Source organism: Dioscorea cayenensis, chromosome 18, assembly GCF_009730915.1.
Source record: "Dioscorea cayenensis subsp. rotundata cultivar TDr96_F1 chromosome 18, TDr96_F1_v2_PseudoChromosome.rev07_lg8_w22 25.fasta, whole genome shotgun sequence".
NCBI lineage: Eukaryota > Viridiplantae > Streptophyta > Magnoliopsida > Dioscoreales > Dioscoreaceae > Dioscorea > Dioscorea cayenensis.
In genome coordinates, this window is record NC_052488.1 from 23,657,632 (window position 1) to 23,682,799 (window position 25,168).

Below are 25,168 nucleotides of genomic sequence, written 5' to 3' on the forward strand. Positions count from 1 at the left end.
GAAAATAACTAACATTCTTGTGAAAACCACATATTTCACATAATTGAGTAGCATAAAGATGGCACATATATGTTGCAAACAAAAACATCTTCATCATTGAAATGCCTGAATATCCAAAAGAAAATTTTATAGAAACAAAAAAAGATAGTTGAGAAAGCGGCAGGGTCCGAACTCAAAATTAGAGATCAACTCAATTTGGCCTTGGTGTAGCCCACTCAACACGCAGAATAAGGTTGTCATAACCATAACCATTAAGCTTGTTGATGGCTCTCTCAGCATCTTCCTTGCTTACAAAGTTAACAAAGCCAAATCCACGGCTCATACCAGTCTTTTGATCCACAGCAACATAGACACGGGTAACAGGGCCGAAAGCACGGAAAAGCTCAAGGAGGTCAGGTTCACGTGTATCTTCTGAAAGATTTGTAACTCGGACTGAGTTCTCATCATTCCGACGTCTCATTTCAGTTCCAGATCGCTCAGCACCTGCTCTCATGCTGGGAGGCACATATGCACCACCTGCGCCCTTGCCAGCACCTGCTGAAGCTGAGGTTTCTGTTGGAGGCTTGTCAACAAAGCCATCAACCTGTGGAGCCAAATCTTTGTATGGGCATTTTGATGTCCAGTGATCACCCTTCTTGCCACATGTCCGGCATACCATAAGGACAGCTCCTGCTTTTCCCATAGCAGCTAATGGATCACCGGCAACCTTTACTTCTTCCGCTTGGCTACCTGCAGTCATTTAAATCCAATTATGGAGCTCTCCTCTTTAGGGTTCACATTTGAATTCTAAACTACAATGTTCAGGGTGCATGACTTTCTGAAATGAAATGAGTGAACAACAAGGGCAGTAGAAGCAAGTCATCATGGAGATAAAAGATATAGGTACCAAAACAAATAAATCAGTAATATGCCAATTCACTTGAATAAAGATTCCCACCAACAGCAGCAGCAAGAAAAATGACAATATATTCATGAGATCAAAACAACTTAATTTTGTTAAGCACATTTTTCTCAGTTATTGACAATACAAATTAACAAACAATTTGATTATGCCAGTATAGGTTATCAAACATAAAAACCAAGAACAAGAATGACCTGGCACAGAGAATTTTGTAAATCGAAATTAGGCTTCTTATGATGCAAAGGTTCCTACAATCTAGAATAACGAAGCATCTTATATAGACTAACGGGTCATGTACAAACAGATTTAATATAATGGACAGGCTACTAAAAAATCAGTAAACATAGTAATTGTCAACCAGTAGTATAATTGAGTTAAAGAGAGAATCAAAAAGCCTGCATTTCCCAAGAACTTTTTCGTGCGTCAACCAGTAGTACAATTGTTCCATGCATCAAACAAAACTAAGTAAATTAATTCTCAAATTTCACCAAGGAAAAAAACAATTTCAATAAGAAGATGATAATAAATATTTAACACTAAGCGAAATCCATACGCCAAGACATAATTCCAATGCCTTACTTTTTCATTTTTACAGTGAGCTTAATGCTTGCCAATTGTGTCAACTCAATTGTCTATTTAATATCCTTCACTCATATTACATCCGAGTTTAAATAGACAATTCAAGATTTTCTGTGCAGAAAATATTATCTACAATGTATCAAATTCAGAATTATTGAGTTCAATCGATGTGAGAAGAATTAAATCAAAGAGTAAGATTTCCAAATACTAAAATTTAGGAGTTAGCAACGAAAATCAACTGCAAACAAACATAAAGTAAGGTATCAGATTCAGAATTATTGATTCAATCGATACATAGAAAACAAATCATACAGCACGATTTCCAAGCACTATCGGGGACTAACAACCAAACCATTGGCAAGCAACCATGAAATATGGGAAAATAAAAAATAAAAAAAAAAAAGAAATAAAAAGTGAAAGGATGAGAAGAGACCTGGAGCCCTAGGTCGCTCGAGGACGATCTCCTCTGTAGAAACCATGGTGAGGCGGCTTCCAGCGTCTTCATGGGCGGCATCCCCGAACTTGCTCCAAGACCTCCGCTCCATCGCACGCTTGCTGAGGCGGGCACGGGCAAGCTTGCGGACACGGGTGGTGGTGGTGACCTTGACCTTGTTTCCATCCTCGTTAAATCGGTATTCGATGACTCTCTTCACTCCGTTCTCGTCAGGGCCTTCGACAATCTTCGGCGGCAACAAGAAGTCGAGATCCTCGCCATCGTCCTCATCAAGCTCCCCCCATCGAAGCTTGCTCTGTGGTGCTCGCAATGAATCCACCGCCATTTCTGGAGAAAACCCTAGACCTTGATCCACAACGAAAGTGAAACCCTAGCTTTTGCTCTTTGGCGATATGCCGACGGGTTGGCGGGCGTGAGTTTATACTGAGTAAATCCAATAACCCGATAACCCGATAGCCCGGTAACCCGACCCGATAATAATAAGGATTTTTGCTTGCGACCCTTGAAAAATTCTAAAATCACCAACCAACCCCTTATTTTCAGAAATATATTTCAATTTTATTTTTATTATAGCCCTTTCCAGTAATTAAAAAATATATATATATGTTTTAATCGTATTTGATATATTTTTTTCATAATGCATGTAATGAATTATTATAATTAGAATTTATTTAAAATAGTAATCGTATGATATCAATATTAAAATATGTTAGATTTCAAAAAATTCATAAAATTCCAATTTATTTTAAAAAAATATGCATAAAATATATATAATCCAATTATTCCAATTTTTAGAGAGACAAACATATTGGGAGTAGGGTTGGCAATGTGGTGCATACCAGCAAAAAAAAAAACCCCACAATTCCCAAGTGGGCCAAGCCCAATTTGTTTAAAATGTTCAAACCCAAAAGTATTTAAGACTCATTTAAAATTTTTATTTAAATTTTCGAACCAGTGTAGTCCCAAACTTGCTTGACCCAAATTCATTGAATTTTTAAATAGTAAGAAAAAAAATCAATCATGCACTTTTTAGAAACTTAACACATTATTTATAATAATTGTAATCTTAGTAAATACATTGATTTAAGAAAAAATTGTCCCAAGTTAATATATGCACCTATGTATGGCCAATGATTATTGGCACTGATTCTTTTATATAGAGTGTGCATGTCTTTGTCATGAAAGAAAATTTGAACCTCAACTCACACATGATAAAAACACAGTAAATAAATTGAAGTATTGACTTCTTTTCTATGCACGGCCCTAATGTGATTTGCCCATTTTATAAAAAACAATATATATATATATATGTACATACAAACATTTTAAATAAATATGCATACATGATTCTGGTTTTGGGCATCAATGGGTTAAATCTTAAATACATCATATTTATTCAAGTTTTAATTTTAAATCCCAAAATTTAATATATATTTTATCTTGGTGGGATAAATTAAATGCTCACCGAAGTTATAAAAATTGTCATCTCCAGTTAAGTTAAAAAATTAACTGTTTTTTTATTCTAATAAAGTTATAAAGTAACTTTTAATATTTATGTTTATATTGATAAAAAAAAAAATCTTTTATCCCAATTAATTCAAATTTTTGTGGCATTTGGGATTGATATTGATAAGAAATATAACTTCTTCTTCTTATTATTATTATTATTATTATTATTTGTCACAGGTGTGTTTAGCATGGGGAAAAAGAAAAAGATAAGCTCGTAAAGAACATGTCAATTAATCATGCATTGCATGATCCAAAATTGGAGGGCCATGAGAAACATTTGGTAGGTATGGTAATTACAATATATATGGCCAACATGCCATGGTGGCACTCATATATTGCTGCCTTGCCTTTGCCACACTATCTAATAGAATCCAAAGATCAAAAAATGTATAGGTCCCCCAGTGACTTAACATATATAATTGACTTATAAATTATAATCAATCATGCTCTCTCTAATCCTCAAAAGTGTGATTATATATAGAGCCATTTTATGTGTATTCGCACAAGCTGCTTTTTGCAAGCTTGTTTTTTTTGGAAATATATAAATGTTCTTCGGAGAGCCAATTGCAAATAAAATAAAAGAAAAAGATACATCGTATATGTAATCTATTATATTTTGAATTAATCATGTTAATAATAATAATTCCAGGTTGGATATTAATAATTGATGTCGGTTCTTATAATGGATAACTGTTTGTATTGTTTAAACACAAAAAGAAGGATATTTGATGGTTTTTTATTTTTATTTTTTTAATTTTAAAAATTCTTAAAAAAATAGTACACATTTTGCTTAGGTTCATTCGTGATGTTCACCTTTCATGGGATTCTTATCAAAAATAATATATAGTTTTTAAATTATTTTTAATTTAATTTATTTTTTTAAATGAACATGAAATGACGTAGTTGCTGGTTCGGTGTATCATAATTCATGGTGAATTTATTTGTTTATTTTCAAATACTAAATAAAATAAAAAGAAATTTAAACCACCTGTTGCAATAAATATTTATATAACCAACGACTTTTGGGTCAATTGATCACACGGGTCCCTTTACGTAGGGATGTTTATTTTCGGGAGGATCCCGAGATCGAATCTCACGTCCCACGCAGTGAGGCGACATGGGTCGGTGCAGTGTCTGCTCTCCCACATCACATATACATCCCCGACTTACCCTTAAAACGTGGGCATTGTCGTATATTTGTAATAAAATAAATAAATATCTATATAAAATAAAAACAATAACACATGAAACTAGGATAGATGATTCTAATCCTCTATGAAGGAAACAGTATGATGATGAGTTGGCAAAAGCAAATAGACTTTGAATGAGTTGTATGAGTTATTACTTAAAAAAAAAAAATTAAAGCATTTAAGCATTTCTTTCAATTATAGTTGTGATAAATGCATAAATGCAATTCAATACTCCAACCAATCAAATCATTTTTTTTAAAAAAAAAACAGTGAATGACAAAAAAATAATGATAGCCTTCCCATGCAATGTTTTGTGTTCATGATAAAAACAAAGATAACCCAAAATTTTAATTGCTTTTGGTATTTAACATCTGGACCTCATGGACCTTGCTTTTATTAATTGGTCGTTGACCAAAAATTACTCTGATCTAATCTACCTAGTTCATTTTCACCATATTTTTTTTTGTCTTGTTCAACCTTTACTATAAAATTTGTCAATCAATTAGATCTGAACAAGTCCTTATTTACCTTAAGTTTAGTGACCACACAACTCGACCCTATACCTTCCTATTCGAGAAGTCTCGGTGATTAGATAAGAGTTTTATGACTCTTCTTTAGAGTTAGCACATCTTAGATTGAGATTAAGATATTAGCAAAAGAAGAGTGTTTGGTTCAAATACCACACAAGAACTCTTTGCATTTAGAACTTGGAAAAACCCTGTATTAAGAAGAACTCCAATAGAAACAAAGTTCTTGTCTTACCTGGTTTTAGGGATCGAGGGTGACTCAAATACAAGATTCTTCCACTAATTAGTTGCTAATGGTTCTTGTAAGCTTAAGTACATTCCTCACATTCTCCGTAAAAAGACTTTTGGATTAAGGAGGATAGAACTTCAGTTATATTTTTTTGCCATTTTTGCAACCAACTTGGTGCCAAGAGTGAGTTTATTTAAAAAAAAACAAACTAATCCAAGTCTTTTATATTTATATTTATAAACTATATATTTTTAAATTATTGGCACTCGAGATCCCTTTAATGACTATAATAGCCATCACAACCTCTTATCTCCATCTGTGACTTTATCTGGATATCGGTTTTGAACTTCTCTGGGTTAAGGTAATTTCATGACTTAGAAGTTTGAGAGTAAAAATAATTTTTTTGTTAGATTATTGCACCACTTTCCCAATGATGGCAAGTAAGATACTTTATTGGTCCTATTTTTTTTAAAGAGAACTTGCTCTCACAAAATCATATATTTTTAATTAACTGGATTGTGATAACAAGATTTTAACTTTATATAATCTTGTTGCAATGTGGGATGGTAATCCCTCTCTGTTGTGCAAGGGTAACAGTGAAAATGATATACCATCTATTTTTGCATTTTGCATTTGGTGTTTGGAACCAATCTCATCAATTATTCATGATTAGTAGCTTCTCTTTAACTAGAGAGAGGTCTAGTCGAACTGACAAGCTAGTCTTGATTCTCAGTTAATCTTGATTCTCAGCTCTATAAGAGTTTGTTTTTTTTCAGCTAATGTTTTAAACATCTTGCTAAAATGAAATAATTATATCTTTAATCACTATTCCATTTCATTTTAGTAATTATCAATATTAACCTTATGATCCTCAATTAAGAACCAACTGGAAGCTTCTGGGCCCATACATGATCAAGTAGAGCCTCAACTTTGTAATCTCTTCCCACAATAGTGCGGACTGTAACAAAGACATTATTGCAATACTGTACTAACTAAAAACACTTGAAAGCTCACACTTGGGTTGCTGTGAATGACGGCTCCTAAAATCTATATTGATTATCCTTGTTCCTTCACCTGTTACAAAGTTATTATCCTCATTAATCTGCCACTTAATCACTTATGATGATCAAATCACTTTTTCTTTTTTTTTTTGAAGGAACAAGGATAAGGAAGCATGATTTCGGTTCTATCAAACTACAAAAGCTTGCCCTTCTCCATGATTTAGAAGTTATGGATTTGGCTAAGGAAGAGCAGCGTCTGTCCTCAGATGAGATCCGTCAGGAAAGTGACCTATTAGACAATTTAAAAATTATTCACAAGCAAGAAGAGATTTATTGGAAACAGAGGTCTAGACTTCAATGGTTAAAAGAAGGGGATGAAAATACCAAGTTCTTCCATGCGGTGGCAAATGGCCGTAAGAATCGCAATTTTATCCCTCGTTTGCTCAAGGACGATGTCGCCTTTGAGCACCCTAAGGACATCGGCAGAATTTTCTCTGAGTATTTTAAGCTTCAGTTTGGGCAAAGGCGTTCTAACAGATTTCAAGTTGATCTACATAAATTGTTTGCTCACAAAAGTTCAGTTGACCTGACTGATTTGGAGAGACCTTTCTCTTTAGAGGAAATCAAAAAAATTGTCTTCGACTTAGGGGGAGATAAAGCACCTGGACCAGATGGTTTTCCTTTGCATTTCTTCAAACATTTCTGGGACATCATTAATCTGGATCTCCTCCTACTATGTAATGATTTCTTTTTTCACCGAGCCAACTTGGAAAGAATCAACTGGGCCTATATTGCTCTTATCCCTAAAGTTGATTCGCCTGAAGCCCTTGGTGACTTCAGACCCATAAGTTTGATAAACTCTTCTTTGAAGATTATTTCAAAATTGTTGGCGTCGCGACTAAGTAAGATCATCAACTCCTTAGTTAGCACTGAACAATCTGCATTTCTTAAAGGACGATGCATCCTGGATAACATTGCCACTGCGGAAGAATTGATTTTCAGTATTCATAAGAGGAGGTTATCGGGCATATCTTGAAAGTTGATTTTGCGAAGGCTTTCGATCTTGTTGATTGGGACTTCCTTTTTGACCTACTTAGAGCCGAGGGGATTTGGAGAGCGGTGGATTAGGTGGATAATGGACATTACTGCTTTTTCCTCTAAGGCCTCTATTACGGTTAATGGCTCACCTAATGGATATGTGCGATGATCGAGAGGGATTAAGGCAAAGGCGACCCGTTATCTCCTTTGCTATTTGTGCTTGTTACGGATGCGCTATGCGCAATGTTCTTTCATGCTCTCTGCTTGAAGGTTTTGATTAGGGTGCCGATAGGGGAGGTTGGCAGTATGTGCAATCTCCACTATGCTGATGATTTACTGGTTTTGACTACGGGAGGACTGGAAGATTTGAGGGTGGTGAAGCTTATTTTGTTAGTGTTCTAGGGGATGACAGGGCTAGCAACAAATTTTTTTCTAAAAAGCGTGTTTATACTCTTCTTCGAGGATATGCTACTGACCAGCTGCTGCAGACACTCTGTCTTGCGAGTGGGGATCCTTCGGGTTACATATTTGGGTATTCCAATCTCGGGCGCAGACCAAGAAGGCAAGGCCCGGGAGGAACTTATTGTTAAAATCAGAAGGCGGCTTTCCACTTGGAAAGTGCAATTTCTGTCGTTAGGTGGGCGGCTTACTTTGGTAAATTTTGTCCTCTCGGCTATTCCTACGTATTGGATGTCACTTTTCCGCTTACCCTGTTGGGTCGTCAAAAGATTAAGCGTATTAGAAGGGATTTCTTATGGTCGGGACCTGATATTGACCACCCTAAGTGTAGGCTTGTTGGGTGGAAGAGCCTCTGTCGCTCACGCGACCAGGGAGGATGGGGTATTTTAGAGCTCCACAATTTTAATTCTGCTTTGTTAGGTAAATGGTGGTGGAAGTTCTTGTCGGATCCGACCTGGTGTGGTGCGAATGTTGTTAAGTTTAATTATGGCTTAGAAAGTTTACTGGCTAGCGTTGACTTCTTGGTGAGGGAGGTGAGAGATCGGTTCTTGGCTAGATCGACTTAAAAGTCGGTGAGTTTGGGCTGAATTTCACCTGTGAAGGTGTTCTCATGCTGTTGTAGACTTTTGTAGTAGGTATGGCGCTTTTTTGTGTATTTTTTTAATAATTGAGTGGTTTATCACCCTTAGAGGGGCCGTGTTGGTCCATAAATAACAAATCCAATGTTGGCCACGTAGGACAGATCCGGCAACGTGGTTGGTGGGCAACCCTCACGATCGTGACATTTACCACTAAATTACCACGAAAGTGAATAAAGTAGAAAGGTAATTTTCAATTAATTAAAAGGAAAAAGTATATAAAAAAAAATAAAAATTTCGAAGGTTAATCCAGCGCGGTTCTTTCATCGTTGCAATGCGTGTATATAAATGAGTGCAGGATCCTTGATCTCTCTGCGCCGGCCTTTGCCCTCTCTCTCTCTCTCATCTCACCTTGCCGGTGACGAAGAATTCATCTATATTCCGGTGAGGTCTCTTGTATTCTCATCTTCTACGCTTCCGTTGGTCTTTGTTTTTGTTGGATCCGGTGCTCATTTTGGTCTGATGTCGGCTTTCTTTTTGATTTTTCTCTCTCATTTTGATTCTTCTTCCTTTTTGTTCTTAAATTGTTGTTTTTCCGAGCTCGATCTTCGAGAATCATCGCTGGATTTGGTTATAGCGCCTTCATCCCTCGTTCTTAGTTTTTATATGAAAATGTTTAAGAAAGTTTGTTGTTTTCTACATTGATTTTGAACTATGGATGTCAATAATACTCTGGATTTTGAGGTTCCAACATGGAACACGAAATGTAGCAATATTTATCTTAATTCCGCTCTGACTGAGCTTTGAATGATTTTGGCTTCTGATATCACTGATTAAAGTCTGTAGATTTGCTGGAATCTATGGATCCATTTACTAAGCAGATGCACATGGAACATAAGGATAAATCTCCTTAAATGACCAAAATTTTTTGAAAAACATCTTCTTTGATCTGCTTGGCTTTTTTCGGAAGAGGTCCACCTCTGCATTTAAGCTTTATAATTTGGTTTTGTTCATTTGCTAGATTTACTGCACTTCTTCCTGTCTCTTTCATTATTCAGAACTTGGGTGAAAACCTGGTTGGTTTAGTTGTCTGCATGTACAGTTACCCATGTAGAGATCTTCTTTCCTTTCCACAATATGATGTCATAAAACTAAAAGCATGATGCTGTGACTTCTCTGACACTGAGTTCTGTTTTTGCTTGATAGGACAAAGAGAGGGATTGGCTGTTGATCCACCATGAAGGCACTAATTCTTGTTGGAGGATTTGGAACACGCCTGCGGCCTTTGACTCTTAGTGTCCCCAAGCCGCTTGTTGATTTCGCTAATAAGCCCATGATCTTGCATCAGGTAATTTCTCCTTTACTCATGCCGGGAAAATAAGCAAAGAGGAGAAGTAGATCTGTTCATTGTAACATTACATGGATTTACCACCCGCTTATAATTCCCCTATTTTTACACTTATTGTCATATTGTATCTAAGAACTATTGCATAGATGTGATGTTCTGGTTTCAGGCAATGTTAAGATACCGAAGGGCTAGCCTTTCAGGTCCGATTAGTTGGATGGATTAATTCTTGGTCCTTTTATGTTAAAAATCTTTTTTTTTTCTTGAAAAAGGTTAAAAGTTATATGCTTTACAGTTTTTTGAAAATACTTTTCAGCGGTAATATAGTTTTAAAGCTATAAGCTTCTTATACAAATATTCATGCACATTTTGTTGTCAAGTGTCCTTTAAGTTCGAGATCTCTCAGACGTTCATTAGCTGTTGAGCAAGACAATTGAGTTGAATTATTAGCTCTAACTATTGAGGTTTTTTCCTTCAATCATGATCAGATTGAAGCTTTGAAAGACGTTGGTGTTACTGAAGTTGTTTTAGCCATTAATTACCAACCAGAGGTAAAAGCAAGCCATTCCCAAATACCAATTTTGCAGCTACGCCTCTGTCAGCTCAAAAAAAGCCTCTTTTTATTTTCTGCAGGTTATGCTCAACTTTCTAAAGGAGTTCGAGACCAAGCTTGGTATCAAAATCACGTGTTCTCAAGAGACTGAGCCATTGGGCACAGCTGGTCCCTTGGCTTTGGCCAGAGATCAGCTAATAGATGGTTCAGGTGATCCCTTCTTTGTTCTCAACAGCGATGTCATCAGTGAATACCCTTTTGAAGAACTGATCCAGTTCCATAAATCCCATGGTGGAGAGGCCACAATTATGGTGACAAAGGTTTGATCTAGTTACTATAGTTTCTTAAATGTTTTTCTAACTACTGCTCACTTGGTCTACAAACTAATCCAATTACCTTTGTCACTCTGGAATAGGTAGATGAGCCATCCAAATATGGTGTTGTGGTCATGGAAGAGGAAACTGGCAAAGTGGAAAGGTTTGTGGAGAAACCAAAAATGTTCGTTGGAAACAAGATCAATGCAGGAATTTATCTTCTGAACCCTTCTGTTCTAGACCGCATCCAACTGAGGCCTACTTCAATTGAGAAAGAGGTCTTCCCCCAGATTGCTGCAGACCAAAGGCTATTTGCCATGGTCCTGCCAGGATTTTGGATGGACATTGGCCAACCAAGGGACTACATTACCGGCCTAAGACTCTACCTAACTTCTCTAAGGAAAAAATCTCCTTCCAAGCTATCTACTGGCTCTCACATTGTTGGAAATGTGTTGGTGCATGAGAGTGCTGTGATTGGAGAGGGATGTCTGCTTGGCCCAGATGTTGCTATTGGACCTGGTTGTGTGGTTGAGTGCGGAGTGAGGCTGTCAAGGTGTACTGTAATGAGAGGAGTCCGCATCAAGAAGCATGCCTGCATCTCCAGCAGCATTATTGGATGGCATTCTACTGTCGGACAATGGGCACGTGTCGAGAACATGACAATCCTTGGGGAGGATGTCCATGTATGTGACGAGATATACAGCAATGGTGGTGTAGTTCTTCCTCACAAGGAAATCAAATCAAGCATTCTTAAGCCTGAGATTGTTATGTGAAACGCATCGGTGGTTCATCCCTATCATCTCCACCAGTTGCAAATATATATATATATATATATACATAAATATCCTTGTTCATATCCTTTGTTTACCATGCCAGAATTTGGGAGTTGAAGTCTGTGGATACCAGTATGCCATCTACTGGGTCCTCCTGTTCATGTTCTATGAATCTTGTCATTTCATTTCCTGATCTGTCTCTTACGGATCATGTGTAATAACTTCAAATGTTTGATCTGTGAATAGTCTTTGTGCAGCTTGTGTTGGATATGATTCTGATTTTAAAACTCTAGTCACTTCCATATTAATTTATACACGTATCTTCTCTTCCGAGATGTTGCAGTGCCAGAGCTAGACGTATTCAAGAACTGATCCTGTTCTGTTGGGACATGGATTGAGAAAATCTATGGGCTGATGAATTATTGGGGAATGAAGATTGGAGAGACAGTAAAGTAGTAAAGCCATATGCAGATGCTGGACCTACCATGTGAATACTGGTTCGCTCTTGGATCTCATTGCGCTGGAAAGTGCATGTGAACAGATTGCGGGGACCCTCTTGATTGATGGAATTTAATGAGACATGGATATATAACAGTCTTTGTTGGCTGCTATCTAGCAAAATGAACACAAGCAATTATTTTCTAATAAATTATGATTTATTGATTTGCTGAACTTTTTTTTTCCCCTGATTTTTATTTAGGTGCCTGCTGCAGTTACCTGATAATAAGAATTTTGAGCAGGAACGTTACTCCCTCATCTCCACCTCAACAGTGCGGTGTTATCAGACTGTATTTTATTTTATTTTATTTTTTCAACAACATCCACTACAAACTTAAATATTTTTATGAAAACTAAAATAAGAAAACCAGGCCAAGCCAAGTGTAAGTCTTCAAGTGCGCACCAGTTTTTCTATACATGAATACATCAAAAAACCATATAATGGTATGGAACAAGAGGTAGCTTCTCAACAAACAAATACATGACCTCACAATTGGTGTGTAACACCAGAAAGCTAAACAATGTCTCTTTTATTAAATCAAAGCTGAATAAGATGTACTGGCAAGGTCTTGAGGAGGATAGAAGCTGTTGTGACCAATGAATAATGTGAGGCAATGGCAACATCATTGTGATGAGCTGAGGTGAAAAACTTGGCAGCTAGGTTTGTAAGAGCGCTTGTTCACAGCTTGCTCGAACTTCTTTGCAGCTGCTTCATTCTCTTCTAAGCTAGTCTGAACAAAATATCTTATCCACCATGTTGAGCTCCGGAGTTTAGCCTGCATTGAAACACAAGACAAAATAGGTGTCTTTGCTTGAATATGACAACAAAATGTACTCTACAGAGGCTGAGGCTAAGGATTGAATTCCCATGGTGACATGAAGGAAATATTTTTGAAAAGATGCAAAGACGGATCCAAAGTTTGAGATGCTATAATTGATGTTACAGATGTATAAGTACGAAGAAAGCAAGAATATTAAGGAATTTAATTGGCAGAAGAACATACGGGCTTTCCAAACTTTGATAGCTCAGAAGCTTTAGCTCTCTGTTGACCTGGATAACCTATCAGGAAAGTGAAAGAAATAATAATTGAGAAAATCTTATCCATATAAAGACGAACCAGGGCAAAGAAGAATTCAAATGCAGATACATCTAAATCTTGTTTTTGGGAAGCAATTGCCTTCCCATTAGAAGTTCAAGGACACATCATGGCAGTGTGCATTCAACTGTCAGGAGACAATTTTGATCATAAGATCTGTCCCAAGTTGTCTCTCAATCACTTCAGAGATATTATAATGATCAGTGCAAACTTGGTGAACTAAAAACAAGTTAATGAGCATACTACACGTTGACTACAACAAGAGAATAATACTATATGAGGTTTATACGAATAACGCTGTAAAACAAAGCTTTAACAGTCCCAAAACAATAAAGAGAAATTAGTAAGACAAAGTACCTGCAAAGATAACAAGACCTTCTGATGATACTCTTGCCAAGTCTGGAAGGGTCTTATTCAGGTACTTCGGAGACAGGTAATCCAATGCATCAGAGACTAAAACCAGAGAAAATGATTTTGGTCGGTAAGGTAGAGGAAATTTGATATCAGCAACACGCACGACACCCTTGCGGACAAGGCTCTTGCAACTACTATCTGGGTCTTCTAGATCATAAGGCTCAATACCCCAAGCTTCAATTCCCTCTTCTTTCAACAATTTAGAGACCACAGAACAAGTTTCAGGTCCCACATGTAGTACTTTTTGCATGCTGTCACCATATGCTTTCTTTAGAAATGGTATCGCTTGTATAACTTCTGATGTGCATGAGACATCTACAAATTGCAAACTCTAAATCCTTTAAATTTTGAAAGTGAAGAGAAAGCAACCCATCAGTAAACACTGCTAAATTTATAACATATGCTCTCCAAATATAAACTGGGAACAACAAACATTTTTTTTTTTTCTCAAAATATGAAATGGCAACAACAACAAGGCATTAAAATTTTGCCTTGAAATACTAATAAGATCAACTACATTTGCATACTTCGAAAATAAGAACAAGTTGATTGATCCTTACTGTATGTTGGAATCTACTGATAAAAAAAATTACAAGCATTGAAGTTACATCGACCAAATATAAATTCATTGAAACACAACAGAGTGCTGAGATCAGCTCAACAGATCCTACTGTTTAAAGGAAAAAATGTAAAATGCCAGATATTCAAGAATAACAAGAGTCCATTGTTAGAGAGCTTATTCAATTATATCACTTGAAAGGTGGAAAAGGTGACTAAGCCATAAATAATGAGGAGATACTGCATGATAGAATCGGTGGAAGGTACTTGTGGCATGGACAGTTAATGCTTTCCTTATACCAACAAAAAGGTATCAGCTGCAAGCATAGGTAGAGGCGACTGTTTTTCAACTTGATATGACAAGACACGAACTGCAAGCATATTCTGTTCATTCGCAAGATATCAACAAGCATTCAAAAGCAAATTAGCTCTTCAAGAAGAGTTAATAAAGTCGGTTACTATCAGCACAGCAAAAAGGTAAATACGAGGGACACATAGGAACTTATGAAACCCTTGATCAGAAGATATGCCTAGCTCATTCAGCATAAAACCAAACAATGTCCTCAAGATCTGACTTTCAATATGATATAGACCGACAGGATGTTGATCAACGCACAATCTATGAATTAAGGCTTAAAGCTGGTAAATTTATGGCACCATACTACTGAAAAACATATCAATTCGGAGATAGAAACACGCATAAGCACACTACGTTACTTAATAAAGTACACAAGAGCTCACCTTCACCAACACGGGAAACATCTCTAGCGCCACCAAATCCACCTGAACATGTTAAAAAAATTTGAGTAGGAATGCGGCATCAATCAATACAAGAAGCATTCAAAGTTTAGCTATATCTCAAAAACAAAAAAAAAGTCAACAATTTCTACTGAATCATCTGAGTATCTAACCTAGGCCGCCATAAGAATAAGCAATCAGAAGAAAGGCACCCTGGAAAAAGTCCAAAAAACAACTAAATCAATTAACAAGCTTCCAAGACACCAATCAAAGGAGCAGCTCAAGATCTCGAAATGCATAAAAAAAATAAATACCAAAACTACAAGTCCAATGGGCAACAATGGCGAAGTTCGTGGCTTCTGATGCAATGCCCCGGAAAAAGGAAGGCTTCCGTTGTCGGCAAGCCTCCGAGAGGGATTCACTGCTCTCCTCGACATGGCTTTTCAACTTTCACACAATACACTCACAATTCCTACCCAAAAAAAAAAAATTAAATTAAATTAACCGCACAAAAAGTCACAAAAACAAATTCCAAGCAAGGATCGAGGAGCCAAACCTGAAATTTTTCAGAACTGGAAAATAGAACGTCGGATCTGGAGAGACAAGAGGAACAACGAGATCTGGAGTCTCTCCCTTTCTCTCGCTCTCTCGCTCTCTCGCTCTCTCGCTTAGCTGGCTTCCAGTGTGGAACAAAGAACAACACTAGAGAGACTGGGAGCGATGTTGTCTTTGTGAGATGCCATTCTCAATGCATAGCAGTGGAGACGGATGGTCAAGATGCTATCTTTTGGCCAGTCATTGTTTGAGAGCCGTTGGATCTTGAAAGAGATTTAAATCCCTTTAACCGAGTTAATTAATTAATTAATTAATTTGATGAACAATAATGATCCACACATTATAAGTGTAATAAGTTAATTTATTAGGTTACATACTAATAAGTTATGATTATCAGAAATTAAATTAATTTTTTTTTAAAAAAATAAATAAATTAGGAAATCAACTTGATTATATTTACGATGACTGCCATCAATCGATCGGTGAATGCGATGCTTCCTCTCTGAATGAACAACACAGAAGCCCTTTTTCGTCAACGAAATCAAACGAGGGTTCCGAAAGACGAACGGAATCGATGGCGGAGAGCTCATCGTCCCCGCAAAAAGGACTGCAAGCTTCGGCTGCTGGGGATTCAATCCAGCCATCGAATAGTCAAAACCCTAACCTTTCGTCCCCGCAGATCCACCCTTCTCCGTCTATGGATATGCCGCAGATCTCCTCGCCGCAGTTGCCGTCATCTCAACCGCAGATGAGCCCGTCATCGTCCATGGATTATGCGCAGAAGCAAGCATTGCCGGCGGGGGCGCAGCAGAACGGGATGCCTGCGACTGCGAGTTTCGGGGTTCAGCCTGGGCTTCAGAGGACTGGGTCGATGCCGAGGATCAGCCAGTTGCAGCAGCAGTTTGGGCCAGCAGCGGCAGCCAGCGCGATGAGGCAGCATAATGGTATGTATGCCGGGCAGATGAACTTTGCTAACCCGCAAATCCAGCAACAGCAACAGCAGCAGCAGCAACAGCAGCAACAGCAGCAGCAGCAATTGGGAGGGGGGATGTCAAGGTCGGGAATGATCAGCCAGGGAGGGCAGCTACAAATGGTTTCCGGCCAGTCGCCGGGGCATTTCAATCTACAGTCGCAGATGCTCAACCAGGTATTCGGCCACTTCTCAGTGTTTCTGCTTTTCAGGTGGAAAGATAGGTTTTTTTTTTTTGGATGACTCACTCCCTTAGTTGTAGCCGAGACAGAAGATGAATTTAGCCCAAGGTTCGCAAATCCTTCAAGGGAATACATCGGCGCAGGCATTACAGGGCATGCAGACGATGGGGATGATGAACCCGCTTGCCATGAACTCACAGCTTAGAGCCAATGCGCCTCTTTCATATGGGCAGCAACGCTTTACTCCTGGGCAGATGAGACAGCAACAACAGCAGCAGCAGCTATCACAACAAATGCCTCTCACATCTCCTCATGTATGTTTGAACACACTTTAGATCAAAACCTTTTTTTTTCTTCCTTCTTTGAAAATGTCTCTTCTTTTGATCTTGGGCAATCTTTGTTTTATTTAAAGCCGTTATCTTCTATACTTAAATTACTCAAGTGTATGAAATTTAGATACCTTGCTTTAGTCCATTAGGATTCCATCAACTATTCATCTCATAGACTGAATCCTTTGATCTATTCAGCAAAAGCTATTACTATTTTTCTGTTTTTATTATACAATCCTGTGAGAGTGCCGGTGCATGAGAAGTGTTCTCAGAACTCGGTCCGTGTTTTTTCTCCGAAATGGGTTCTTTTAACTTTTATTTTTATTGGGCATGCTGAGTACATTTAATGGCTGCATAGGAATTCCTAGACATTTTGTGTGGATTTGCTTGTTCCTCTCTAGAAACTTCCAGGCTGTTTGTCCACACCCAAATATATTAATGCCAAAATAATGAAAAAAATTTCCTGTCATGCTATGTCCATGTAGTGTCGTTCTTTTTCTAGGGTAAGTCATATCTTTTTTGTTGCATTGACTTCATTGATTGTGGGGTATAGGATACGGCATATTTAGCACCTTTGCTAAACAAGGTCGTCTATGTTTTGATTTGCTGGAATATGCAGAACCTACTTATTTTCATTTTTTGAGAATTAATGTTTTCAAATGATTGTCTGGTTCAATGCTTATTGCTTCAGTTAAACATTTAATTTTTAGATGTTTTCCAGAGAATTCTCATCTGTATCCATTTATGATCGTTAATCTGTCTCACAGAAGTTGTCAGGTCAGACCTTATCGAGGACATTATCTGGATTAGTTCAAAATGGACAGGGGATTAGTGCAGAATAGTCTCTCACAGCAGCAGTGGCTGAAGCAAATGCAGCCGGCAATGTCTGTACCTGGATCTGCTTCATATCCTCTTCAGCAGCAGCCACAGCAGCAGCAGCAGCAACAGCAGCAGAGGCAGCAACAAGGATTCTTGCCACAACAACTATCCTCATCTCAGCTGCATCAAAAAACACTGGGTCTCAACCACCAGCAACTTGCCCAACTGGTGCAGCAACAGCAGCAGCAGCTGGGTACTCATCATCAGCAGCAGCAGCAGCAGCAGCAACAACAACAACAACATCTGCTTCAACAACAACACCAACAACAATTTCAACAACAACAATTGCAACAACTACAGCAGTTCCAGCAACAGCAGCAGCAGCAGCAGCAGCAACCTCAACAATCTCCAAGAATGCCTGGACCTGCGCTCCAGAATTCATCGACTTTGACAGGAGCTCAGGCAGACATGACTACATCTGGCACAACAACACCTGGTGGAAGTTCAAGTCATGGAACAGACACAAGTAGTCAACTTCTTGGAAAGAGAAAGATACAAGATTTGGTTTCACAGGTAGTCAAATTTGTTTCCAGAATGATATCTCATCATATCTTTTCGCATGAAATATACCTAACTTGTGTTTAATTTTCTTGCAAAAGCAGATTAGCTTTTGCAATCAGTTATTCATATTGTGGAGTCTAAACTATGGAATTTCTGTAGGTGGATGCCTTGGGTAAGGTGGACCCTGAAGTTGAAGACCTCCTTCTTGAAATAGCTGATCAGTTCATTGAGTCAGTAAGTACATAAACAATTGTTTTTCTCAATTAACATAATACAATGCAATTTCTTTAGCTACATTGTAGTTTTTTGTTTTTCTCAATTAACATAATGCAATGCAATTTCTTTAGCTACTTTGTAGTTTTGAATTATGTATCTCATTTATATCATTACTTTTTTTTTTAGTTGGCTACATAAAGTTGGCAGTATCGGGCTTTGAATTTTCACATCAGATCATGACAATCTATTATTTTTGTATTCTTTATTTTGCACATCAACCATGAAGAGTCAAAATATGCTGGCATATTTTTTATTTATTTATTTATTTTTATTTTATCTGCATGTCTCATATCATAAAACGTATGCTCTTGTCTGTATGCCAAGCTAATAGAAAACATTAGAAGGTTTCCCTATATCATGCTATGGTCCCAGAAATTGATTTTGTTTGCCCCTTTGAAATCCTTTCCATATTGTATGGTTGGTCTCTTTTTCATAATTTGTATTAATGTACTACGAATTTCATCTTTTTGACTAAACCTTTTTTCAGGTTACCACGTTTGCCTGCACTCTGGCAAAGCATCGGAAATCTTCAACTCTGGAGTTAAAGGATCTATTGCTGCATCTTGGTCTGCAACTTACCTATTTGACATGTTGCTACAATTCCCTTTTTGTTAATTTAATTTGTTAACAAGTATTTAATCAGTGGTATTTAACTTCAGTCCTATAACTGACATGCTACTTGTTCTTGGGCATTGATATAAGTTTCAGTTATTGATGCATTGGCTATTCCTTCTAATATGTGTTTTATCGTTTGTTTAAAACGGTTACATTGCAGCCTTTAATTTTGACTTTGTTTTCCGGATTGAAATTTTTGGAGGAACATCAGACCTCTTTTTGCCTTCTGAGCCTAATTGGATGACAACTTTGCGCAGAGAAAAAAATTGGGACTTGAAAAATTCCAGGTTTTACAAGGAATGAACAGCAGCAACACACAAGAACCGTAAGGAGTTTCTTTAATCTTCAGTTCTTTTTGTTAAATCTTATTGAATAAAAAAATATTCTAATTTTTCTTGAAGGACCAATAAAAATATCTTCTAATTGTCTCGAGTCTTTCAATAAAGTTAAGGGTGATGCTCTCTAGGGAAGGACATGAAGTATTATGTTATTTATGAAACAAGCCGCTTACCAATACCATCTTAGCTCAAAAATGTCAATCAGGTGCCAAAAGGGTCATTTTACACTCACGGGAGTTGTATGCAATGATGCTGGCTGGCTATTGAGCTAGGTCTTGCAGACAAATAAACCTAATTTATCCACATTTTGGATTAGGGTGGATATGATCCTGGATAGTTGAATTAATAGTTCAGTTCAGTTTGAACGCTCATTTTATGTCTTCTGTTCCGCGAACATTTAATTCCACCTAGTTCTTCAAACATTTTTTTGTTACTAAAATTATATAAGTGTCCTCATCCAAATTTGTCCCTCTTCTGATGAAGATGCAAATATGCTAACTTTTCTTTCTTAACATGTGCAGTTGTCAAATGACATCCACGAGAAACGATTGGAAATGGTACGCCCTGTTTTTATGAACATCTCATTTCTTTTACTATTACAAATTTACAATTACTTCTTATGCATGAGTTAATATGTTGATTGGTATGAGCATCATTAGGTACGAGCTCTGATGGAGTCACAAAATTCAAAGAATGGTCTTGCAACTAAAGTTACTGCTGGAAACCAGTTTGCTGGTGAATCAACAATTAATCGTCCTATGAAACCTTCACCTAGTTCAGAACAGTTGGTTCTGCCTGCATCAGCTTCTCAAATGTTGCACAAAATTCAACGGTTTTAGCTTTCTGGCAACCTGACCAATAATAGCTTGTAATTAATCTGCACTCTCTCATTTTTCTTGTTTAAAATGAAAAAAATATTGTGATCTGGTGATTAGCCCTCAGTTTTTCCCATGTTTGTGTTCTAGTGTACAGGTAAAACCCCATGGCTCGGAAGTAGTTTTGAACTAAGCTGGTCGCTGCATCCAACGTCCTTGTCTAATATTGATTAATTTGTGTTTGTGCTCTTCTTGATGTACGTGGTACTCTCATGATTATAGAATAGCAAATTATTGCCCATAAATATAAAGAATAGCAAATTATTTGTAGCATTGGCATAATAGAACAGCTGCTTGGTTCTGAAAGAAAAGTAAGGTAATGCACGGAGGTCTGGAAAGATTTTTTTTATTTTTTTTTCTTGTTATTTTTATTTTTGACATATACAAGTAACTGGTGAAATAATTATTTGTGATAATTGGCGGAGTTGAAAAGCAGTTCAGGATTTTGTTGTGGATTCATGTCTTTAGGGCGAGACAGCCCCATGAGAACATGAGATGAATGATGAGATGAAGATCTTCAGAGCTGCATTTGATTTTTGAAGTTAATTAAAGAAAATCAGATATCTGGAAGGCCATCTTGACAATGTAATTAATGTTGGTGTCAGCTTACAACAAACATTCTTCTAGTACTGCCACCTGAATAAAAAACCTCTGGTGGCCGAGACAATAACTTAGTTAAGTACTAGACAATAACTGTTTTCAAATCCACAGAATAAGGAGTCATGTTTGTAATCTATCCAACCAAATAAAACAGCACTGCAAAACAATGTTCAGAGTATCAAGTGGGAGATTCGGCAAGTACCGACGTGTGCCACCAGCCACAGGAGATATTGATTGCACAGCATGTCTCCATTTGAACTATAGCCGGTATATTCCGGTCGATCGCATCACCCAATCCAAGCTGTATGTTCACAATGAGTACCAGGTTTTTTGATCTAATGCAATCATCATTGATCAAATAAGCATTATTGCTTACCTGACCATACTTGTTCCAACCCCAGCAGAACACCTCCCCATCCTCTAATAAAAAACACAGCAAGAGCAACTTGTCAGCATCTTTGCTTATAGTAATAGTGAACATAATGGCTCCACTGGAACATGAAACCTTACCAGTTGTAATGGCACTGTGCCGAGCACCACAAGAGACTATCTTGGCTTTCTTGTTCTCCAAACATGGAGGGTTCACCAGTTTAGGCAAAGTCTGCAACTGAGAGTAGAAAACTATGAAGAAAAACTTTATGGTTTTAACTGACAATGTCAGCTGAGATAGCTAGTATTCACCTCAGCTTGATCAGAACCTATTCCCAGCTGCCCAAACTGATTCCCACCAAATGCATAGATGGCGCCATCAGCAGAGATGCAAATGGTATGCCACAAGCCAGCAGCAACTCCTTTAATTTTAACAGTGAGAAGAGATGGGACACATTTTGGACTCAACTCATCATCTGTACTACCTTGCCCGCACTGGACCAGCAAGGCATGGAAAGCATTGTGAGTGAATAAATTTCATCGTTAAAAACTGGTGATTGGATTCTACATGGCAGAGTGAAACTAAAGATATTATCTCAATTCTATAGATTACCGCAGCTTCAATGTTGTGAAATTCAGAACAGCCTAAGAAAACTTTAGAAGGAGATGAGCATGGTACGGTGAAATTCAAGAATTACCACCCGGGTTCTAAAATACAGTTACAAATCTAAATGTTTCAGTTGAAACTATTCAGTGTCAGCCTGCAGCAGGGTGTTTCTCCTAAAACAACCAATATAATTTGGCAATTGAAAGAAATAACTAAGAATATGAAGCATCTATGGAAAAGCACCATCAGATGGAAAATATCAAGCAATTAGTTGCATGAACCTCATAATTATTGGTAAAAGACCAAGTGAGAAAATTATTTTATTTTATTTTACTTATGTATTTATTTTTTGCGTAAATGCATTCTTTAACTCAGCTTCCCATTCACAGAATTTACACAGTACTACTAACAACCCTCCAAATTCATAGCTACAAGAGGGAGAGTATGGAAACTAACCTGCCCATGAAGTCCCCAACCAAAAGTTAGTAATGCGCCAGTATCTGGAAAAATGAATAAACAAATGAGTACAATTTCTTTAAGGGCCAGAAGAGTTGAACTACTGAACAAGTGATCAGGAATATCAACAACATGGTGAGAAGTTACACTACTAGTAGCCTAGGGTCTCTTTACAAATTTAAAAATCTATAAATGACGCAGGTTATAAATCTAGCTAACAGGAAATTGTTAGTCTTAAGACCACATAAGGCTCGGAGTTGGAAACAACGAAGATTAATCATGTTCTTACAAATGATTGCAGGCATGTTTACAAAACAAAGTAGCTAAAGAAGAGGGGGCTAAATTGCTGGAGGTAATCATGATACGAGGAGATTATACCCATATGAAAGAGAGATTGAACTATAACATAATGATCACAACATAATAGCTGAACAAGTCGGAGAGAAATTCACAAAAGTTCTTCCAATGATGCTTATGTAAATATTAAAATTTGAACAACTGTGCAAGGGAAAACTTGGCGCAGAAGAGTTGAGCAAACAAACTACAATACTGATATTCTGTAACATATCTGGCATAGGACAACATGAAGTGAGAAGGAAAGCCAAAGAATCAAACTAACCAGTGACAACGATGCTGTGACGCCCCCCACAAGCAATGGTCTTCACGTAGCTTCCAATGACCTTATAGACCTGCTCATCTGAACCAATGTTCCTTCTCAAAGCTGCTGGTCGGTCCTTTCCATAAGCACCCAATTCAATGCAAGGAACTGGATGAGGAGATGACACCAAGCGAATACGAGAACCTAAACCGAGCTGCCCTTCCCCGCCATAGCCCCAACCCCAAACCTGGCCAATGTCTGAAACTTAGGGAAACATATCAGCAAGTCTTGTGATGAAAGTTTTCAATCAAACTGAGAAGCTATTACATGTAAGCTCAGATGCAATTAAAGAAATGCAGCACCTGACAATGCCAATGTATGACGCCCACCAGAAGCTACCGCCGTAATCCTCACACCTGTTTTGAGAGTTACCAGACATGGAGGAGCTGACAGAGTCTCATCACCGGATGTTGAGCTTTCTGGTCCTTGTCTAGATGAAGATAATCTCCTGCGCTTTGCACTTTCCTCTGCGCTTCTGCTTTCATTACTTGATTGAGTTCCACTACTTGACCTGGGGTTCACTGAAATGCTTTGCTTTTATTACATCCCTCTTGTTGTAGCATCCAAGGCAGCAAAACTCTTAACTGAAATTGTCTTGATCACCGAAAACATACCCTCTTTTTCATCCTTATCAGGGGGAACTTCCATGTTTTGGTCTACAATGATCGTCCCAGAAGGCACACACTCCTTCCAACCCCATGTGTAGACTTCTCCAAAAGCTGCTTCAGTGAGCAGAAAAATGAAGTAATCCAGAACTTAAATGAGCATATCCACAACCACATTCAAATGAAACCAACTGTCTTGTAGATGTCATATTTTCTTTTCATGAATGATGAACTCTAAATTTCTACACATTAATTGCGAAACCAGACATACAGTGAATTTTCAATAAAAAAGAGAAACCTGTAACTGCAGCGCAGTGAGCCCACCCTGCAGCAGCCTTCACTATAGCTACTTCAGTGGGGAGAGGATACGCCTCTGGAATGTCCTAAGTAAATAATCAAAAGACTTGAATTCATTGCAAAGTTTCAAGTTCCGGAAAAATAAAAAAAACAAAAGAGAAAACAATGAAGATGAACAAATAAGAGCTAAGGTTGCAGTGCTACCTCATGCTTCCCTGCAGTCAAATAACTTTGACCCATGTCATCGGTTGAACCCCAAGTAAGAAGCTTGCCAGATTCTGCTTGAAAGAAGAAGAAATTATGTGAATCCTTAACAACACAACCAACTTTTCAGTTCTGCAATACCAGCTACTGGAAAGATTTTCAAACAGTTGCCCGCTGAAAAGCGCGAATATAACTCAAAGAAAACTTCAAGCTAAATCTATTTTCCACTCATTGAGCCAATATGTTCAACGAAAAAAAAGCACAAAAGCCACAGAAAATGCTCAATTTTGTAGTTAACATCTCAAACACAGCAACTACAACCAGAGAATGCATCAGTTAAAAAACGAAACGCAACATTTACTATTCAAAATCAAAACTTGACAAATAAAAAAGATAAAAAAGAAAAGCTATCAAGCAAAGGAGTCAATGGAGACTGAAACAGCGAGACAGAAGGAAATTGATAAAGCTGGTGAGATACCTGAGATAGCCATGGCAAAGCCGCATCCACCACCGCACACATCTCTCCACGAGTCCCCACTGGTTGAAGAGCCTGGCAAAGGGACAGCCATGGGATGAAGAATAGAAGATCTCTGAGGTGAGGCTCCAGGAAGGTAACCCCACACAAGCACCATCAGCTGCTTCTTCTTCTTCTTCTTCTTCTCACTGACCTCCATGATCTTCCCCTTCCCCACGTCCTCTTCCATTTCGTGTCTCCCTCTCATCCACCATTCATCTCTGTTCTCTGGCTGCTCTCTGCTGGCTGCGAAGAGCCCTAAAATCAAGCCTGAGGGAGAAGGTTGGTTGCCACGTCGGATTAACACGTGGAGGGGTGGTTGCTGGCGTGGCGTTCGGAGGACCGGTAATTGGTCAGACGGATCCTGGCCATGAATTCACCCAGAAGTTTCTGGAAGGCGACTAAACGCTCCAACCGACTTTTTCTTTTGATGGAACGTGGCATATCATGAGAGGTGACAAATGTTCTATGTGTTTGTATATCGTCCTTTATTATTATTATTATTATTATTTTTTTAGAAAGAAAGAAAGAAAAGCCCATTCAACAATAACAGCCCAAGACGGCAAGACTACTACTACGGATA

At 37.9% G+C, this 25,168-nt stretch overlaps 5 protein-coding genes across 12 annotated transcripts; 2 read left to right on the top strand and 3 right to left on the bottom strand.

Moving 5' to 3' along the window:
• Window positions 1–31: 31 nt before the first annotated feature.
• Window positions 32–2,320, bottom strand: LOC120281597 (eukaryotic translation initiation factor 3 subunit G-like). Its single transcript, XM_039288277.1, has 2 exons — window positions 1,914–2,320; window positions 32–729 (listed from the first exon to the last, which is right to left on the bottom strand). The coding sequence occupies exons 1-2, from the start codon at window positions 2,257–2,259 to the stop codon at window positions 191–193; spliced, it is 885 nt and encodes a 294-aa protein (XP_039144211.1). The 5' UTR covers window positions 2,260–2,320; the 3' UTR covers window positions 32–190.
• Window positions 2,321–8,787: 6,467 nt separating this feature from the next.
• Window positions 8,788–11,706, top strand: LOC120282545 (probable mannose-1-phosphate guanylyltransferase 1). The gene is made up of 5 exons (XM_039289374.1): window positions 8,788–8,909; window positions 9,672–9,813; window positions 10,299–10,361; window positions 10,444–10,683; window positions 10,779–11,706. Exons 2-5 carry the CDS (start codon window positions 9,703–9,705, stop codon window positions 11,448–11,450), a joined length of 1,086 nt encoding a protein of 361 aa, XP_039145308.1. The 5' UTR covers window positions 8,788–8,909; window positions 9,672–9,702; the 3' UTR covers window positions 11,451–11,706.
• Window positions 11,707–12,307: 601 nt separating this feature from the next.
• LOC120281684 (probable pectin methylesterase CGR2) lies at window positions 12,308–15,461 on the bottom strand. The gene is made up of 7 exons (XM_039288386.1): window positions 15,312–15,461; window positions 15,070–15,227; window positions 14,929–14,968; window positions 14,759–14,800; window positions 13,403–13,774; window positions 12,953–13,008; window positions 12,308–12,724 (listed from the first exon to the last, which is right to left on the bottom strand). The coding sequence occupies exons 2-7, from the start codon at window positions 15,190–15,192 to the stop codon at window positions 12,572–12,574; spliced, it is 786 nt and encodes a 261-aa protein (XP_039144320.1). The 5' UTR covers window positions 15,193–15,227; window positions 15,312–15,461; the 3' UTR covers window positions 12,308–12,571.
• Window positions 15,462–15,795: 334 nt separating this feature from the next.
• On the top strand, window positions 15,796–20,624 carry LOC120282978 (transcription initiation factor TFIID subunit 12b-like). The gene is given in 10 exon segments (XM_039289804.1): window positions 15,796–16,457; window positions 16,543–16,776; window positions 17,559–17,614; window positions 17,616–18,183; window positions 18,331–18,405; window positions 18,935–19,070; window positions 19,344–19,387; window positions 19,922–19,957; window positions 20,060–20,268; window positions 20,366–20,624. Coding segments are annotated over 9 exon segments (1,902 nt in total). The 5' UTR covers window positions 15,796–15,884; the 3' UTR covers window positions 20,240–20,268; window positions 20,366–20,624.
• Window positions 20,625–20,836: 212 nt separating this feature from the next.
• LOC120282683 (ultraviolet-B receptor UVR8-like) lies at window positions 20,837–24,832 on the bottom strand. Of its 8 annotated transcripts, none has more exons than XM_039289527.1 (11): window positions 24,550–24,832; window positions 24,072–24,145; window positions 23,869–23,953; window positions 23,551–23,684; window positions 23,268–23,499; window positions 22,927–23,163; window positions 22,308–22,351; window positions 21,557–21,739; window positions 21,386–21,476; window positions 21,252–21,295; window positions 20,837–21,176 (listed from the first exon to the last, which is right to left on the bottom strand). In XM_039289527.1, the coding sequence occupies exons 1-11, from the start codon at window positions 24,791–24,793 to the stop codon at window positions 21,054–21,056; spliced, it is 1,491 nt and encodes a 496-aa protein (XP_039145461.1). In that variant the 5' UTR covers window positions 24,794–24,832; the 3' UTR covers window positions 20,837–21,053. The 8 variants fall into 8 exon arrangements, with proteins under 8 accessions (XP_039145461.1, XP_039145462.1, XP_039145457.1 ...); XM_039289528.1 differs by having other exon boundaries at window positions 23,268–23,443; window positions 23,510–23,684; XM_039289523.1 differs by having other exon boundaries at window positions 20,837–21,133; window positions 23,268–23,486; window positions 23,580–23,687.
• Between the last annotated feature and the right edge of the window lie 336 nt (window positions 24,833–25,168).

Coding starts and splice junctions, on each gene's coding strand:
- LOC120281597 (XM_039288277.1), bottom strand. CDS start 2,259: ATGGCGGTGGATTCATTGCGAGCACCACAGAGCAAGCTTCGATGGGGG. Junction 730..1,913: donor CGAGCGACCTAGGGCTCCAG/GTCTCTTCTCAT, acceptor AAATGACTGCAG/GTAGCCAAGCGGAAGAAGTA.
- LOC120282545 (XM_039289374.1), top strand. CDS start 9,703: ATGAAGGCACTAATTCTTGTTGGAGGATTTGGAACACGCCTGCGGCCT. Junction 9,814..10,298: donor AGCCCATGATCTTGCATCAG/GTAATTTCTCCT, acceptor AATCATGATCAG/ATTGAAGCTTTGAAAGACGT. Junction 10,684..10,778: donor CCACAATTATGGTGACAAAG/GTTTGATCTAGT, acceptor ACTCTGGAATAG/GTAGATGAGCCATCCAAATA.
- LOC120281684 (XM_039288386.1), bottom strand. CDS start 15,192: ATGTCGAGGAGAGCAGTGAATCCCTCTCGGAGGCTTGCCGACAACGGA. Junction 14,801..14,928: donor TTATTCTTATGGCGGCCTAG/GTTAGATACTCA, acceptor TAACATGTTCAG/GTGGATTTGGTGGCGCTAGA. Junction 12,725..12,952: donor TATCAAAGTTTGGAAAGCCC/GTATGTTCTTCT, acceptor GTTTCAATGCAG/GCTAAACTCCGGAGCTCAAC.
- LOC120282683 (XM_039289527.1), bottom strand. CDS start 24,793: ATGAGAGGGAGACACGAAATGGAAGAGGACGTGGGGAAGGGGAAGATC. Junction 23,164..23,267: donor TCATACATTGGCATTGTCAG/GTGCTGCATTTC, acceptor CCTAAGTTTCAG/ACATTGGCCAGGTTTGGGGT. Junction 22,352..22,926: donor TCACAGCATCGTTGTCACTG/GTTAGTTTGATT, acceptor TCATTTTTCCAG/ATACTGGCGCATTACTAACT.